Source organism: Myiozetetes cayanensis, unplaced genomic scaffold, assembly GCF_022539395.1.
Source record: "Myiozetetes cayanensis isolate MyiCay16 unplaced genomic scaffold, myiCay2020 scf17, whole genome shotgun sequence".
Taxonomy (NCBI): Eukaryota; Metazoa; Chordata; class Aves; order Passeriformes; family Tyrannidae; genus Myiozetetes; species Myiozetetes cayanensis.
In genome coordinates this window covers 10590550-10609868 of record NW_026087378.1, presented here as the reverse complement: position 1 = coordinate 10609868, position 19319 = coordinate 10590550, and the positions used below count along the sequence as shown (strand labels likewise).

Below are 19319 nucleotides of genomic sequence, written 5' to 3'. Positions count from 1 at the left end.
CCTGAGAAGTTTTTCTCATCAGCCTTTTACAGTGCAGCCCAAAGTGATTCTCAGAGATGGGTTCAGGACATATGGATGACGTTTTTCTGCAGGAGAGGAGAGCAGGAGTGATGGCTGTGGCAGTAGGAGCTTGAAGTATGTGCAACAGGCAGGTCTCTGGGCGTTGGCAGCTGTGCATCTCCCTGTCTGTGTGGGTCTCTTATAACAGTGGGATGAAAAGTGTTTCACAACAGGAAGATGGGGTTGTGAAACCATGAGAAGGGATGAGGGAATTCAAGGACAGGATGAACACTTCCAGGTAGGTTAGAGTGTGTAGATCTCCATGTGATTAGTCTCAAGGACAAATCTCTGTAAGCTGCTAAGTATGTCCTGTGATCTTATTCTCCAATTAGTCTGAATTTAATTGATGAGGTATATATAAACCCCCTATTCTTTAGTCATCTGCTGCTTTCCTTCTGTTGCCAAAGTGGAAGAGGGATATCTTTGAATGCTGGGGAGGTTCAGCGTTCAGCCAAAGGGAGGAGAGTGATCAGACTGAAATGTTCCTGGCTCTGCAGGTGTCTTAAACAGTGAAATCATCTGAAGAAAGTGGTTGAAAAGAGGGGGGTATGTGTGAAAAACATAATTTGGGACTCCTGTTTTTTTCTCTTTCGCCCATTACTGTAAAGGACCTTTAATTTGAGGTCTGGGAGGAAGCTTGCCTTTTGCTACAGTGGAAACAGACTGGTCTGGGGACAACTTCATCTGGTAACTCACACCTCCTGAGAGGTGTGATATAAGAGAGGAATGAGAAGCAAGCTGCAAGGAAAAGAATGTAGATCTGCCGTGGGTGTCTGCTGACTTCACACCAGGGACCAGCACATGCATTCACAGATGTGGAAAACGATTCACTAGCTGAGAGTGCAGCAATTTCCAAACTGTGCTCGTCTCTCACTTGGTCTACCAAAGTCTTATACTCAACTGGAAGAATGACTAAGGGTACATATTATTGCATCGTCTTCCTGTGATTCCCTTCCTTGAAAGAGTAAGGTTTTTTTAACTCTGGAAAGGAACCCCTGCCATTGCAATACCCACCTCCAAAGTGGCGTGGTCTGTCCCGTTGGCAGAGAACACGACCGTGTGACGCTGGTGGGTCTTCAGGCGAAAGTGCATGTGCCAGGAGCCGACCTGGGAGTGCTGGTACCAAATGTAGCTGTGCCCCCCGAACCTCACAGCTGTTCCTGAAAGGAGAACGAAAAGAAGATCTCACCTTTGTCACTCTTTGAGGCTATGGACTGGATCAAACCCTGCCTCTTTTCCTCCCTGGATGCCATAACTGTGCAGGAACAGCCCCATCCAAGGCAATCCATGCACCACTGCACTGCATCTCCCACGGCTCTCTTTGGGAGCTCCCAGTATTTCTTTTATACATTCAATTGTGAAGCAACCCTGAAATGTCAGCCTGGCTATTTCTGTCCTATAGAACCTTCAAGGTGCCCTGAGTATGGCTTACAACACCCTTACATTTCCTCATCCTGAGAAAGTCTTTATATTATTTGATGGTATCCATTCCTGCCCAAGTGATGCTACCATCTATCCCTGATACCTCCATTTATTTCTTGAAGTAGTCTAGAGTACAAAAAATATGCTTTATTTGTCTTTTCTCTGATTTATCAGGTAGTCTGTGCTTTGCTGGGTCTTGGATCAACACAGGAGCTCAGGGATTGATATTCTGATCACTGAGCTTCATTACCTGCTATGAATGAGTGACTTTTCCCAATGAGAGAGACAGATGTTGCTGCTATTCAATGCTACAGGAGATTAACTTTTAAAAAAAAATAGACTGTGTGAAACTTTCAAGCTCTAAGAATCTAGTTTGGGGTTCGAAATGTCAGGCAGCGTTTGGGTCACTGGGCAGCCTAATCCCATGAGAAATCCAGGTGCTTTGTAGTGCAGTAAAGGAAAACACAATAGGTTTATAGGGTAGGACACTGCTGGGAAGGACTGCTCACCGTTGCAAGAACAGATCTGCTCTAGGCTGTGGCGGGGGGTGAGGACGCTGAGCCGGGCAGTGCTGTAAGTAGACATCATGCCTGGGTCCAGCTGAATGGTCTCCCTGCACACACGGTGGGCACAGTCTGACCCGTGACACGGCACGTGAATCGCCTTCTTCATCCGGAGACCCACGAGCTGGTCCATCTCCCCCGCTGACACAGTGAGCTTATTCGCCAGCACCCGGGGCTCATACAGGGAGCCGTGTGGCTCCCCGACAGCCAAGAGCAGGTCCACTCCATCAGAGGCAGCCGCAGGCTGTAAGCTGGCCATGTGGATGTTTTGGCGCCGGGTGACAAGGATGTTCCCCAAAAATCTCTGCAAGTTGCGCCAGTGGTCCCCCACAAACTCCTCGGGGGAGAGGTGTCGGAAGTGCAGCACCACTGCCTTGTCCAAGGCCTCCTGCGTGAAGCACCACACGTGGACGTTGACGCTGGTGGTGGCTGTGAACGTCCCATCGCTGACCGTCACGTTCAGAAGGTAGTGGCCGTGGGGAAGCTTGTCCCCAGCGATGATCTTCCCATCTGCAGCCCCGACAGAGAAGAGCCCTTCCTTGGGCGCTTCTGCCACCAAAGTGTACAGCAGCGTGTCGTGGGGGTCTCGGTCCGTGGCGTGGATCTTGCCCAGAACGCCCCCTCTGAATGCTTCCTCGTTGGTGGTGATGAATATTTCCAGGGGAAGGGCTGAGGGGGCATATTGGCTCTGCTCAGTCACTTGGATGTTTATAAATGCAGAGGACGACAGGGGAGGGATACCACTGTCGGAGACCTGGCAAGGAAAACAGAAGGATCTGTTATGGCCACGTGCTGACTTTACTGACGCCTCACCTGACTGGACGGGCTAAGGAGAGCACCTTGCAGGTAGAAATGGGTGGAATCTGACAGGCAGTGGGTTGGGAGTGAAGGAGGGACAGGAAAAACTGTCAGCAGTGTTGGACCTGTGCCTGGAGACAGCCCCAGGGAAAGGGCAGCATGCCTTCCAGCATGGAGACTTCTGCTAGTGGTGGGGTCTCACTCACTCCCGTGTGCGCTCTTCAGCAGCTGAGGCACACCTGAGCAGGGCTCTGAATTCCTGAGGGTTCATCATTTCTTGCTACGTTGCCAATCTTTGGGATTCCTTGTGTAACTGACTGTTCAGACATATAAAGCAGTCACGCACATCAACGCCATTTGCTCCCCTTCCTGACTGCCTAAGCCCGTGTCCCACCCCTGTCTAGCACGAGCCAAGGAACCTCAGAACAGAAAAATGCGAACAATCAGATCATAGGATAAATTTCTCCCGAATGCTAAGCAGTTAAGAGGTTGAGGTTTGTAATATAATAGTACCTAGCTTTTAGAACAACTGCCATTACTGAAGAAGTATGTACTTTACATGTTATTATCCTTTTGTTTGTAATGGACTATTCTTACTGATAACATTGAAAAATAATTAATTCATTCTGCAACAATAGAAATCCTTTTTGAAGAGGAACTTAAACCACTTCTTAAATGACAAGGATAATTAGAGAAAGCTTGTAGGACCAGATCCAGGTCTTGCTTTAAATTGGAATTCACTAGAATGATTATGGGAAAAGCATCTCTCTAAGGAAACTGCTGACAGAGTGTTTTTCGTGATCATATTATCTGATTTTATCAACACAGAAGCTGGCCCCCTGCTTCTTGTGGGCAGACTGTGGAGAAATAAGCTCTGGAGTTGGCTCCAAGCTGCACAATTTGTGTCTGGATTGGATTTCTTCAAAGCCAGAGATGTTTTCATTCAGCTGGGCCATACTAATCACATATTGTTGCTATTTGCTGGGGAATTCAGACACCAGGACAGTAACACAGGCTCTACCTGGACTTGCAATAGGTACTGCTCCTTCATTCTTCTGTTCAGGACAGATGATGTCACCAGCAGACCATTCTGGGTGACATCAAAGGCCTTCCCATCGTTGCCCTGGGTGATCTGGAATGAGTACGGTGGTCCATTTTCTGGGGAGTCCCTGTCGCTCATAATCAGCTCCAGGACGCTTGTACCCACGGGAGCATTCTCCTGAAATGGGGAAAGATGCTTTTGGGAAAAGACAAGCAAAGAGAAAAGGCTCAGGGGAACCTACAGTGCCCCAGGAGCTGCTGGATCAGGAAGAGGGAAACAAATCCCACCCGCCCTGTGCATCTCTCCAGAGCACACAGAGCACAAAGAAGCTTCACTGCCACCCTGCCCCTCTGCTCTGGCAGCAGCCCATGCATGAGTTTCTTAACACCATGAGAACAAACTGTGTCCTGGCTTACCTGCACCACCACACTGTAGTTGAGCTGGAAGAACCGAGGAGGGTTGTCATTGACATCAGACACATGGACGTGCACAGGGACGTCACTGAACTGAGCCGGGTGGCCGTTGTCCGTGGCTCGAACTGTCAAGGAATAACTGGGGATCTGGAGGATTTGTAGTGCAGGATTACTTTGAGAAATGGCAGAATGGTGGCTTTTTCACACTGAAGTTTTACCCTGCTGCAGCTTGTTGAAATGCCTGAGGCCATGTACTGCACCATAACAACAGCTTTGCCCTTGGCTAAGGCTCTCCATCCATAAACCTCGCTCAAAGCTCATTGCTAAACAAAAGCAGCCTCATAACAGTTGCAGAGAAGAGAAACAGCTTGACAAATATGGATGAGACTAAGCTGGGCAAATATCTGTCAGTAATGGTTTAAGCTGCTACTATTTTATGAATGAGAGATTGTCCAGGTGATCTTTCCATCTCCTCCCCATACCCATTTTCCCATAATGCTCTGATGTAGGGAAGCAGAAGTCAACTATGTTTGTTTCCAGTTTGGGGCTGACTTTCACCCAGACAGCTTGAAATACCAATGGAGCAGACAAAACCTCAGAGTTGTGTCCCTGACTGTCGCAGGTGGGTTGGAACTACGTGATCTTTAAGGTCCCTTCCAACCCAAACCACTCTGTGATTCTATACTGCCTTTCCTAAAGTCCAGCCTTCCTACTGTATTATATATGAGTCTAGAAAATGAATGAATTAAAGACTTGTCTTCTACTAACAGTATTATGAGTAAATAATTCAGAAAACAGGAGGCAGCTGAGCACACTGTGCTCCCTCAGTTTTTTGGGGCACAGCTGTTTCAGCCTTCCTGTTCTCAGTGTCTCAAACTCACCTCCTCCCTGTCCAGATGCTTGGCAATGCTGATCTGCCCACTTTTGGGTTGAATGGCAAAGTGTCCCAGTGGGTTCCCTTCCACGATGGAGTATGTGATCTGATTGTTCATTGCTCCATCCAAGTCATCAGCTGACACCTGTTAGGAGAGAAAAAATTCCAGCTAGGACCCCTGGACCAAAAAGACTGTTCTATGCAGGGGTTTGGGCAGGACCTCCTTGCCATTTAAGGGTATTGGTTTGAGCTTGCCTCAAATGAGGAGGGGGAAAGAAGGTGGTTTAAATAAATGTCATCCAACCCTTTTTTTGAGACAAAACTCACCTACAACAATGGCTTTCTCCTTGTCCCTTTCCTGACTTGACCACCCCTGTGATGGTTACAGGCTAGACAGGGCACTCCACAAGGAATTACCTTGGGCTCTTGTCAGAATAGGGTATTTGCCTTCTTCAGGCATTTTAGCTCTCTTGGGAGGTTCTCAAGGCTCCTGAGCCCCTCCTTAGCTTACACTTAAAGATGTCTTAAAAGTGTTCCCCATGTCTGTGGAGTACCAGGAATTCTGGCCATCATCCTTTTAAAAGTCATGCTTTGGTCTCAGATGTTGAAATGTCACAAACCCACTGAGGTGTCCGTGTCCAAGGAAAAGTAAAGTGCCAAAGAGGAGAAAGTAATGCACAGCACAAGTAAAGAACAGGCCAAGACAGCTTGCCTGGTTTGTAACCATACCGTGAGGATGACTTCTCCAACTGCAGCATCCTCCCGGATATCAGTGAAATAAGGGTCTTGGATGAACTCTGGTGCATGGTCATTGATGTCAGTTACGTTGATCACCACCATGGTGACATCGCTGAGAGAGGCTGAGCCCTTCCTTGTGCCCTCAATGGACAGGTAATACTCGTGGCTCGCTTCAAAGTCCAGGCTCCCATTTATGTATAAGGCACCTGCATTGTTGGATGGACAGGAAAAGGACAGAAGATACTCTGTATTAATGGCATGTGAGGTTTCTTGGAATACTGCATATACACCAAGGCAACTGCCAAGCCTCTAGCTGAAAAGGTGTTGTTGACATAGCTTTGACCTTCTCTGTTTAAATCAGGATACCAAAGGTCATGGCATCCCATAAAATAAGCTACAACTCAACAGGTTCTGTGATAACCTGCCTCATTCTGGTGTCAAATGTTTGAAGAGGTGAAATAAACTTCTGGAAGGTGTCCAGGAGTCTTGGTTAGAGGTCTGGGACAAAACAGGGTAAGAGCTCTTGAGTGCTCTTGAAAGCTGTTGACCAAAGCAGTAGTAGGACATCACTGTGAACTGACACTGAACTGTGTCATAGGCAGGATGTAAAGGTGTGAGATGTAAATGCAGAGCTGTACAGGAGTTAAAGGTGTGCAGCAAGATGGTGTGATTTGCAAGTGAGGCTAGAGATGCAACACAGAAAGGAGGAGACTGTTAATTTAAAAAAAAAAGAGTGAGAAACACACTAAACACACGGACTGAAGACATAAAGTAAAAGAAGGGAAAAAAAGAACCAGGGTAGCAGAGAGTGCCTGGGTTCTTCAATGAAACTATCACAAATTTATTCCCTGGAAATGACACTGTTCTGTGTCTTTTAAGGTGCACAAACTAGTAAGAAGATTGGTGTGGAAAAATTAGCAAGAGTCTTGGGGACAGAAAAGCTGAGGATGGTACCATGGATGAGGATGTCACAGCCAGGGGCAGAAAGCCACTGATGACACAGCCAAGGGCTTGTTTCAGGTAGTTGACATTGCCCTTCTGAGAGCAGCCCTTATCAGATCGCTGTGCAAACAGAGCAGTGCTTTATTTGGCTGGTAAACCTGGCTCAACACCTGCTCGTGGCTAAGACTGGTATTATCCACGTTCACTGAGTGCTACCTAATAAAGCTGCCTGTTACCCTGGGCTGCAGGTTCCTCGTGGGTTCAGAATGGAGAGACTTTTTTAATAAAACCACTTTCTCCTGCCTTTTGAAGTGGAAAAATTTCTCCACGAATCCCTCATTCACATGGACCTGCCTCAGGTCCCAGACATATAACAGGAATGTTTCCATTACTTTCAGTAAGATTTGGATCGCTCCTTAAGTGACTTAGCTGACAAAATTTAAAGTAGAAAAGCAGACTGTAGTCCCTACCCTTGTGCTGGCTGTAGACAGAGGGGAGTAAAAGGGGAAGCCAAATGGAGAACCAGAGAAGACAAGGACAGCCTCTGGTGTTGGGTCAACCTGGCCCTGCTTGGGCACAAGGTCATTTTACCTGTGTTTGAGTTGAGCTGAAACTTCCCGTGGTCGTTGCCGTTCACAATTTCATACTTGATCTCTGTGTTTTCCGCATTGTCCCTTGTCAGGGCTGACAAGTTGAGGACCTCCGTGCCCACAGCCACGTCTTCTTTCACCATGGCCACGTATTCAGGGGCCAGGAAAACAGGCAGGTACTCATTTAGATCCACCACGGAGACGGTGACAGTGCCGAGAGCAGAGAGGGGCTCCGGGGTGCCCCGGTCGGTAGCACAGACCGTCAGCTCAAACGCTGAGTGCTGAGAATCCTTCAGAGGCTTTTCCAGACGGATCACCCCTGTGGTTTCCTCAATTGAAAAGTGTCCATTGGCAGAGTCAGACAGAGAATAGACTACCTCAGCATTGAGACCTGGAAGGGTAAGGGGCAGGCTGCATTAGTTCATGGGTAGGAATGCTGCTGGGTTTATTTATTTATAATCCATTAGGAATGTCTGTACTTAGTGACCTTCAACTCCCAGGGAAAATGGAGGCTATACAAAAACCATATGAACACCAAGTGTGCCCCTGTCCATCTGCAGGTTCAGCCACCCTCACCATTATCCTTCAGTATCACCTCTGTATTAACTGGTGCTTCCCATTTTTATTTTCCTTCATGTCTGCTTACAAAGAAGATAAATATGGTCCTGCTTCTCTGTCACCATAAATGCAGTCTCTGCTGAAGAGGTTTATTGAAAGCTCCTTTCTTAGGAGCCTTACCTATGTTTCTGAGAATATTTGTGTTCTCAGAAGGACCTCTCCATCCATATTATCTACCCCATCCAGAACTAAAACTCCATTTTTCCTTATTATGCTCATTTTCAGTCTCTGTCTTTGATAAAGTTTCTGTCCTGTTTGGATCCCAGACAAACTGTGTCACATTTTTTGCTGTGCATCACAGTCAGTTACTGAGCATGTTCTAAAAGGTCTGTCTTTGCATGTTTCTGCAGATACTGCACTTCCGACAGGGCCACAGAAACGCTGATGCCAGGCTGCTACTCAAGGACATGTCAGCAATGAGATCCAGGTACATCTTCAGCCAAGATTCAGTCATCTGTGCCCATTGCTGTAGCCCTTCCCTCGGTTTCAAAGGTTTCTACTCGGGATGAGAGATGAACTCTACTAACAAGTAAATCCCATTGTGACTCACCTTCATCGAGGTCCCTGGCAGCAACCACGGCGATGGGTGTCTTTGTTGTGGTGTTATCGAAGACGGCCACGGCGCAGTGACTGGGGAAGAATCTCGGTGCGTTGTCATTTGTGTCCTCTACAATCAGTGTCACATCTGCCTGGCAGGAGCGGCCCCCGCCGTCAGTGGCTTTGGCAACGAGGTGGTACGTGGGTTTCTGCTCGCGGTCCAGGGGCGCAGATGTGGTCAGCTCCCCTGGTGGGAAAGAACAGGAGGTGGTCTTGTCTCCCAGCAATTGCAGCCGCAGCCTGCAAGACCTCAGGGAGGTTCGGCTGCCTTCCTGCATGAACCGTGGGAGACAACAGACCGGGTTTGGACACCTGTAGTAATTCAGCTAATAGTGGTGGTGTGTCCACACCACATTGCTCAGGGCTGTTCTCGGATCGCTGCCAGCCAGTGCCTGGCAAGGCTTGGCACGGGGAGTCCTGCAAGTTCAGCTGAACTTCATGCAAGGGATGCCAACGTGGGATAAAAGTGTTCATAAATAAATTGTACTTCTAAACCCCACTATACTGAGCTTTCTGCAGTGTAGAGAACTCCAAGTGATCTCTAGGATGATCATCAAATCTGTTTGGGTAAATATACTGCACAAGACCTGGTAAGAGCTTTTCAGACTTTTTAACTTGAGTCTTTGGCTCAAGTAAAAGACCTCTCCTCCTTGAGACCTGGCTGTTAGCACTGATGTCTGCCCTTCATTTTAACAACACTAATGACACTACTTGCAAGAAAAGCTAGCAGGAAGATTGAGAGCTCAACGTCCTCTACACCGTGTTGAAATAAGCCTGCCTGTTTGCCGTTCCCTCCTCACTTGGAAGAGCTGGAATGAACAGCCTGATGTTTGCTCAAGAAGAGGTAAGCGCTGAGCCACGGCAGGAGCTTGGATTTCTCAGGGGTGGGTGAGGAAGAGGATGAAGGCATCCCACTGCCCTGCTCTCACCTGTGTGCGGTCCCAGCCGGAACTCCTCCGCGCCGGGGCCGTGGAGGCTGTAGGTTATCTGGGCATTGCTGCCAACGTCGGGGTCGGTTGCCGATATTTTCAAAATGAAAAGACCTGGCCCAGCATCTTCAGAGACTCTCCCAGTGTAGAGCATCTGACAAGGACAGAAGGTGTCACTGGCATCTGAGCCACCTCCAAAATACCTCCAATCCCATACAGGGAGGAGCAGACTAGGAGGTGGTTCATAGAGAAGCACAAACCCTTACATAAAACCCCTGTGGTTTATAGGGGAGTACAGTGTGCCTCCCATTGCTGGCTGCTGGGGTGTGGATTGGAACCAGTGAGCTCATTTCACACAAACCTTTGAATCTCCTTTGGGAAGCAACCACCTCTGTTCTTTCTCACCATGGCTAACGTCCACACCAGCGATCAACTCTCTACAGCAACAAACCTTCTGATGGGAATCTCTCAGCACAGCAGGACATAAAACTCAGTAATTTACATGCCCCTACCCAGGAGGCTTCCTGGCATTGTTTATCTCCAAAAATTATCCTTCATAATGCTTAGGCTCTCACTTACTGCTGGCAAACATGCTTGGAGGCTAGATTTAATGTGCTTGCTTGACATGCAGCTTAATTAAAATTGCTAAGCATAATCAAAGCAACCGGATCGTGTGAGAAGAATTACGACAAGCCAAACCCTTTAACATGCTCTGTCTGTTCTTTCTTCTTTGTTATTGTGTTCTCTCCTTCCCAGGCTCTCCCTTCATGCCCCTGATGTCCCAGAACAGATGTCTTACCTGGCCGCACTCGGGGCTGTTGTCATTGATATCCAGAACAAAAATTTCCACTTCAGTGGTAGCCTGGAATTTCCCATCAGATGCCATAACTTTGAGGAGATATTTCTCTGTATCTTCTCTGTCCAGAGGCTTCTTGGAAGAAATTGTCCATTTGCCCTCGATTTCGTTAACTGTGAACTGTCCCAGTACATCTCCTTCTAGAAGGGGGCAGGAGACAAGTAAAAAAAGGCATTTACTGAGTGCTGGAAATCAGAAGTGATAAGGAAAGGAATATAGGCCTGTCCACTGTCATTCCCTTATGAGACCTGAAGGGCTTTGATGACCTTAGAGGTCTTCTCCAACCTAAATGATTCGATGATTCTCTGACTTGCACTGGTGATGCAGAGAGGGCACTGGTGGTGTATCCAGCATGTGAGGAGCATTTAGTCTGCCTCACTGCACAGCTGGGAAGTGCCTGTTTCAGTTATTCCCCTGTCTGCACATTACACTGGAAGAAGGAAACAACTCCTGATTGCAGAAAGGTCTCGGTAATGTTCTGCAGATGTGCATATTCATTGCCTCAAAACCACACTGTCTCACCTTCCCAAAGCCTGTCAGTCTTTCTCAGTGCACGTTCCTAAAGGGATCTGAGAGTTTCAAATACCCTGCAGACATTGGTTGGATCTTACCGTTACAGCACCATGTATAGTTGTACTTCCTCTTAACCTATAGAGGTACTTAATATAAAGCTGCACTTTCTGGGGCTACTTCTTAATTCTGTAAGAGCCAAATGATGAGAGACAGGTAAATCCAGGCTAGGCAGGCTCTCTGGTACTCCAGATTCATGCTGTTCCTGCTGCTGTTACACAGATTAGATTTTAAATGGGCTGGATGCTGCCCCTGGAGAATCCTCCTCTTTTGGCAAGGAGCTGGTGTCCTCTGCTGACCCCACACCACTGGGCAGAGAAGGGAGCACGTCAGGCAATGGGAGTCAATGCACAGAACTGGCTGTGGGGCTTGTTTCTGTTACACTCTGAAGGGCCTTGCACAGCAGGGTAAATTAAATTCACTCCCTTTCTGCTTTCCTTTGTACTGCAGTGATGAGGTGGTGGATCTGGAGGCACAATGAGACCTCTGCTAGCCCTTCTTCTGATGCTGGGAAACACCAGCCCATGTACAGGTTTAATTTCTTTGTGTTTGAAATCAGTGTGAACAGGGGGAAGCTGGGCTCTGTGTTCACCTACTCCCTCCTTTGCTGCAGTTGCATTTACATGTTTATGGATAGAGTTTGACCTGTGCTTGTAAGTGCATAACAGAGGGAGTACAAGGTGCTCACCACTAACATAAGTGTGCATCCTTTTGGGTCTAAAGCAGTTGGAAGTTACTACTGCCTTTAAGATGGCAGAAATGTGAATACATAAATGGATTAAATCTTTCCTCCCAAAGGCTTGCAAATACCTAGGCATGCCATAAACCAATTCAAAGTACCAGCATTCCTTCCCTGTTTTGGATGGTTAGAATAATAGATAACAGGCTGCAGCACGATCTGGCTAAATGTTTTGACCCTGAAGGGTCCTCATTTGAGTTTGAACAAACATTTTAATTTGAAGTATCTGCTCCAGGTCTCAGAAAGACCCTTTAGGGTCAAAAAATACTGTAAACTCAAGCTGCTACTTGTGCAGATGCATATAAAACATTCCAGTGTGACTTTTTTGGTATTTTACAACAGTGGTTAATTTTAGTTGGCACAAGTGATGTTTCAGGGATGCAAGAGTAATTTTTAGTATTTCTTGTTAGCCAAAACCTTTACTAAGATTGACATAACAGTCTCAAATCTCTCCCAGTGCAGAGTGGCAACTGAAGCCTCGTTTGTTAAGTCAGAGTCCAAGTGGCTTAAAAGGAAACACATTTAATACCAGAAAGTTATACACATCCTATGTGCATATATATAGCTATTAAAAAATACAGACAGGCTACAGGCATATATGTGATGTAGAAACTGACTGCACTGTTGGCAGGAGATAAAGCTGGGTCAAAGAACTTAAATACAGATCATAGTATCTCTGTGAGAAAAATCTTCCCTCCTCCTGTACCACTTCTTCTGTCCTTCCAATAGGTATTACAATCACACTGTCTTAATTATTCCTCTGTTGGGAAAGTGTAAATAAATATTTCTACAGTACTATGTAATTACTTATATGTATTTTATTTATTCCCAAATAAATAGGATGATTCAGTGGTGAGATAGTTATTATAATGACAATTCCACCCACTGCAGCTAGCTACTAAAGAGTTTTGTATTCCCCAGATTCATTTAACTGAAGAGTCCAGCTCATGACAGAGCCTGGGCTTCATCTCATCTGCTTCTGATAGGCCTGTCAGTATACCACCATTTCTGCATTAATTATCCTGTCAGGCAAGGTATCAAATCCTCACTTTGAGACGATACTCTTGCTCTTGCTCACCGAAGGTTTAAAGTCGGGCAGGACTCACCAGTTATGTAGCACGTGACACGCCGGTTCTGCTCAGAGATGTCTGAGTCGACGGTGCTCAGCGTGACCACCACCTGCCCCGGCTCCGCGTTCTCAATCACCGACCCCTTATAGAAATCCGAGGTGAACTGTGGCGCGTTATCGTTTTCATCGGAGACAGTGACCTCCACCAGGGTTTGGGACGAGAGCTGGACTTTCCTGCCGTGGTCAGTGGCCACCACATAAAAGCGGTAGACCTCCTGATCTTCGCAGTCCAGCTCCTTCAGCGTGGTGATCCACCCGCTCTCGCCGTCGATGGTGAAGAGCCCACGGAGGTTGCCAGACTCTGCTTCCAGACTGTAGGTCACCTGCCCGTCACTTCCCATGTCCTGGTCGTTAGCTGTCACTTGAATGACCGTGGTTCCTGAAGGCATGTTCTCCATGACAAAAGCTTTGTAGGGATCTGCCTCAAAGACAGGTCTGTTGTCGTTGACATCCTGCACTTGGATGTTCACAGAGACCAGAGAGACCAGCTCAGTCTCCTGATGTGAGCAGTGAGCCATAACATCAACCTGGTACCACTTGGTGGTCTCATGGTCCACGGGCTTTTTGATTTTCAAAACCCCTGTTTGTTCATCCAGTGTGAACACCTCATCCTTGTTACTTTCCGTAGTGGTTCCCTTCACCAGGCTGTATATAATGGGATCCTCTGCAAAAGCTTTCACTGACCCTATTTCTGATCCCTCTGGAAGATCCTCAGATGCAGAGAATGTATAAAGGGGCTCAGAAAACCTTGGCAATGTCACTTCCTTGGGGACAATCTGGAGATTCACTGGGACAATGGAGTTCCAGTGAGGGGGTCTGCCATCTTCAGCTTTCACCTTGAAGTTAAAGGCTCTGTTTTCTAAACCAATAAGGCTCTCCTTGACCTTAACAACCCCAGTGGCAGCATTGATCTCCACAAGGTCTTCTGCCACATCTTCAACAGAGTCAACAGAGTAAATGACATCTGCATTTGCACCTTCATCAGCATCGTAAGCCAGTACTTGGATGACGGGGGAACCTTTGCTTACGTTGGACTGGATGGACAGTGTGTATTCAGAGGCTTTGAACAGAGGTGGGTTGTCATTCTCATCTGTAAGGATTATTTTGACAGTGCAGAAGGCCACCTTCCCACCCCCATCCTTGGCCATTACTTTAATGGCAATGACTCTTTCTGTTGAATTTTCTCTGTCCAGCTTTTGCAGTGTGGAAATACAGCCTTTATTGTCTATGGAGAACTTCTCATGGGCAAGTTTGTTTATGATGGTATAGTCTATGGTGCCATATGGGCCACCATCTGGGTCAATTGCCACCAGCTCAATCACTTTGGTACCTATCTCAGCATTTTCTGCCAGCTCTGCCTCGTACACGTTCTGCCGAAAAGAGGGGCTGTATTTGTTGGCATTTGTGGTGTTGATATACACAGGCACAGTGCTCTTGAAAACTCCATCTGAAGCAGAAACCCTGAGATTGTACGATGGCTCCAAGTCCTTTTTGCACCGGTTGAACATGGATATTATTCCAGAAGTGCTGTTGATGGCAAAATGCCTGTTGTCGTTGCCCGAGAGTATCACGTATTCCAGTCGGGTGGTGTCTCCACTGTCGGGGTCCAGGGCCTGGACTTTGATCACGATGTGCCCACATGTAGCCATTTCACTGACCTTGGCTTCATACTGAAGCTGGCTGAACTCAGGGGGATTGTCATTGATGTCTGTCACATCTACAATCACCAAGGCATCACTACTAAGTGGAGGCATCCCATGATCTGCAGCTCTTACTTTCAGGCGGAACTGTTGATTCGTTTCATAGTCAAGTGCTTGAGCTGTTGCTATTTGCCCTGTGCTGGCATCAATATTAAAGAACTTGGTAGCATCTGAACCATCATCCACGATCTGATAGGAGACCACTTTGTTTCTGCCAGAATCGTTATCAGAGGCAAAGAGTTGGACAACAGGGGTCTGTGCTGGCAAACTCTCCGAGACAGATGCCGTGTAGATGATCTGAGAAAATACGGGGGGATTGTCATTAATGTCCTCTACCTCAACCTCCACTCTGGCTTCTGAGAAGGATCCCAGCGCTGTGTCTGTGGCTCTAACAGTGAACGTGTGTTTGGTCTCTAGCTCATAGTCCAGCTGGCCCGTGACAGTAAGGACACCAGTTTTGAAGTCGGTGTTGAAGAGTTTCAGGGAGTCTTCTTCCACAATGTTGTAGATGAGGCGCAAGCCTTCAGGGCTGCGAGCCTGTATGTGGAGGATAGATGTGTATGGGGGGATGTTTTCTGGCACCTTCACTCGGTAGTACAAACTCTGGAACATAGGGTTGGATTTGTTCCTCACGCTGATCACAACCTCCTCTTCAGCGTGGAGGGGAGGCTCTCCTTTGTCCTTAGCAATGACTCGGAGGTTGTATTTATTTAAAGCTTGATAATCAAGAGGCTTCTTAAGGGAGATGTCTCCTAGGTAAGGGTCAATCTGAAAGTATTTGTAGTCCTCTGCAAATGAGTAGGTGACAGCTCCATTATCCCCTATGTCTTTGTCTGTTGCTGACACCTGGAAAAGTACATCACCTGGCTCCGTGCCGTCCTGCACCGAGGTGTAATATGGCACATTCTCAAACTGCGGTGGGTTGTCATTGACATCCTCTACATAAACCTTGACTGTGGCTTGGGACACTCTTGGTGGTTTCCTGTTGTCCTTCACTTCCACAGCCACCTCGTGCATGTCCTGCATTTCGCGGTCAAATTTCACACCCTTGGTCTGAAGAACTCCAGAGGCCTGGATCATCTTGAATCTTTCCTTTCCATTCAAAAGTGAATAGGAAAGAGGTTCATTCAGCTGATATCCCTTGACCCCAAGAATGGTTAGAGTCTTCTCATCAGTAGAGTTCTCCATCACAGTTGCTGTATACACGTCTTGATCAAATTTCAAGCCAGTACCTTGTGCCTGAGTTAAGTTTAGCTTAACCAGAGCAGTACTCTTATACAAGCCATCACCAGCTCTGACCACGAGCTCATGAGAGCTCCTCAGGCCAGTAGCATTAAGAATGGAGATGAGACCTGTGTGAGGATGAATACAGAAAGCATTATCAAGGTTCCCTTCCACGATGCTGTAGGTCACCTCCGAATCTGCATCTTTTGCCTGCACTGACAAAAGCTCCATCCCTGGGTGGGCAGGTAGCAAGACAGAAAGATCATAAGTGTCTTTCAAAAAGACTGGAGGTGAATCATTCACATCTTTAACGTGGATTGTGACCTTGGCGGGCTTGGATGCAAATAAGCTGGGAATTCCACTGTCATGCACGTGTACACTGAAGTGGAAAACCGGGGTGAGCTCATAGTCTATATCAGCACGACTGGTCAGCGTCCCTGTGCTGGGATCTACGGTGAAATATTTCAGTGCCTCTGGTTCCAAAATCTCATAGACCAGCAGAGCATTGGAGTCTTGATCAGAATCCGTTGCACAGGTCACGAGGGGAGCATTGCTCTCATCCAGAACCATGCTTTGTGATGGAGCATTCTCCATGATCCAGCCGACGAAGGAAGGCTTAACAAAGATGGGCGCATTGTCGTTCTCATCTATGACATAGATAAGTACCACTGTGTCCATAAAAGCTCCAGCCATGTTGGTGCCACGGACCTTCAGCTGGTAAAAAGACACCTGCTCAAAATCTAAGCTCTTCTGAGTGGAAATAAGGCCTGACTGATAGTTCATGGAGAACACTCCGTCTCCATTTCCATCTTTTATTTCATAGCTGACTGGTGACAAGCTCGTGGCTGAAACCTGGATCAGAGGAGAGCCAATAGCAGTGGATTCACTGATCTCTGTGATGTACTCGGCCTCCGGAAATTTTGGAGGGGTTCGATCAGAGGGTTTGATGCGGACATGTACTGTAGCAGAATCTTTAAGATGAGGGAACCCCTGATCTTCTGCTTTTACAATAAGAGTAAATCGGTCCTGCCTGGATGGATCCAGTTTCTGGGCAACTGTAATAATTCCAGAATACGGGTCGATGCTAAAGAAGCCTTCTCCATTACCTGCAAGAAGAGAAATTACAAAGTGAAGAATGCAGACACCCTACTGGTTTTGGTGTTCTGAACCTCTTTTCCATAGATTCTGCTGACTTCAGACCTAGTTAACATCTGTTTCTTTCACTGGGAGAAATTAATTAATTTCTAAATCATTTTAATTATAAGAACAATGAACCCATTGAGATCCATGAGCTAACTTTTGAATCAATCAAAATGTAAATTGGAGATAAATACCCTTCTAATTTAGGCATATTTAGTGGTGGCAGAGCATGTGCTTGAAGCTTTTGCCTCGTGTGCAGAACATGGTAGCACAGACAGTACTAGTTCCTTCAAGCCCTGTCATGCTTGTAATTACCAGTGCTTCAGGAGCAATTAAATCCCTCAGTCCTTGATCTAAATTGCAGTGAGAAAGATGGAGCAGAGGATGGCTTGTCTCCTGCAAAGAATTTACCAGCTAAATAGGCAGTGTGGCACAGACATAAATACTTCAGTTTTAACCTTTAAAGTGAATGATAAAATACTTGCCCACTGAACTTGCATGACCCAAACCCACCAGCAGCCAATGCTGAGAGGGTGCTCACTGTTCTTTGAAGATGTATTTCTTGGTAGAAATGGTGGAACTGATGATGACTGTTGTGGGGATTGGAGTACTTTTGCCTAAAAACTGAATAGGGATCCCTCCCTCAGTTCCCATGGACAAAAGGAGCAGATTTTAGGTTGTCCTAACTCATCCAGTCACTTCATTTTTTTTAGGCCAGTGACTCAACACTAAGCTGTCTTCTTAAGAAAGGATGCTAATATTCCATAACACGGAAACTACCTGCCCACTCTAGATTTTCTCTGAATAGAAAGAAAATCACATTTTAAAACTGTGCAGCCATTTACTGGTCTTTGCAACAGCTACAGAATGCTGGTCAAGTGGCCACCAGTTGGAGCATGGAAATACAGGCGTCATCAAAGCCTAAACTGTCTTGTTGCAGGGCTCTCACCTGCCTGAAGGGAGTAGTGGATTTCAGCATTAGTTCCTTGGTCCTGATCAAGGGCTCTGACTTGTATAACCTCTGTGCCCACCACTGCTGAGTCCAGCACTTCTGCTTCATAGTGGAGGCTGCTGAACTGCGGAGGGTGGAGGTTGCAGCTCTCCACACGGACGATGACTCGAACAAAGTTCCGCTTGATGGGGACCTCCTGGTCTCGCACCTGAACGACAGAGGAAGAGCAGGCACAGTCACGCTCTGGGAGAAGGCAGCCTTGCCTGCACCAGCTTCCAAGCAACTCATCAGGACTCCTACACAGGTGGGTGTTTTGCAGTGGTCCTAACCCCTTGGGTGGGAATGAGCCTCTAAGTTTCAGCACCAAAGCTCAGCCCTGAACTTGAAAACAAACATTAACAATTATTCACAGTGTTTTCTCTTGTAAGAATCCAGTGGCCCTCCAGTGAAATTGGCAGGTGGTTAGAGAAAAGTAGGGTGTTACCTAGATTTAGCCACATAGTAAAGGTTAACACCCTGCTTTCCTCTTCCTTATTGTTCTGGACAAATCCTCCCTCAAAGACTAGAACCAGTTTTAATTTCTCCACTGACCCATATTTACCAACCAAGCTGGTGGACTCAGCAGGGCTTGGTCAGGACTCACCATCACTGTGAGGGTGTGCTGAGGCATGGGCTGGGAACTGAAGCCTTCTGCTGTTGTGAGGGCTCCACTGCTTGGATCCAGCTGGAAAAGCCTTGTGCTTTTGGGGTCCACGCTGCCATGGATGGTGTAGATGAGCCCTTTTCCTTTGTCCTTGTCTGTTGCACTGACTCGAAGGATTTCTCTCCCCGAGGGGGTATCTTCAGGAATCCCCTCCTCATAATGGCTTTCCAGGAACTGGGGACGGTGCTGGTTGATGTCAATCACGTGGATAAATGCCTGTGTGGGAAACAGCACAGTGAGAGCAGCAAAAACACGGCAGCAGCCATGTAAAATCTAAGCTACCAATCCCTCTTGGGTGTAGCCATTCTCTGAGTCCTGTAACTGTCACAGCTTTCCAGCTCTTGGGGCTTTGCCATCCACGGTGACTGGGAGCCCTTTTGTCCTTCTTCCCCAAGGAACTCCTGCTGTGCCTTCCCTTCATGTTTTCCAGTTTGCTTCCCCTCATTGCTTTTTATATCTCCAATCTGGCAAGCCACTCAGACTGAACGTGCCTGCACTTGGCACACGGGGAAACTGTCACAGCTTGCCATGAGGAGCAGCAGCGGCTCAGCCACGGTGCCAGCTCTGCTGGCCGGTGCCTCCACAGCAACCCCCCTCAACTGCACACCAGAAAGACGACAGAAGGGGGATGTTTGGTAAAAGGAGGGAGGGCTGGCCTACCTCATGCATGTGGAGAAGCAAAATTTGTGTTCTACGTTTTTTAGCCAAATCTTCCCCTGT

General features: G+C 47.2%; 1 protein-coding gene across 1 annotated transcript in view; it reads right to left on the bottom strand.

Annotated features, from left to right (window-relative positions):
• Positions 1 to 19319, bottom strand: part of FAT2 (FAT atypical cadherin 2) — a 55740-nt gene that overhangs the window by 9126 nt on the left and 27295 nt on the right. Inside the window, 13 exon segments of the mRNA XM_050312297.1 lie at positions 1075 to 1220; positions 1992 to 2799; positions 3865 to 4062; positions 4302 to 4445; positions 5180 to 5317; positions 5902 to 6116; positions 7444 to 7833; positions 8611 to 8844; positions 9587 to 9740; positions 10386 to 10582; positions 12858 to 16910; positions 17894 to 18104; positions 18540 to 18815. Coding sequence (XP_050168254.1) covers positions 1075 to 1220; positions 1992 to 2799; positions 3865 to 4062; positions 4302 to 4445; positions 5180 to 5317; positions 5902 to 6116; positions 7444 to 7833; positions 8611 to 8844; positions 9587 to 9740; positions 10386 to 10582; positions 12858 to 16910; positions 17894 to 18104; positions 18540 to 18815 — 7164 coding nt within the window.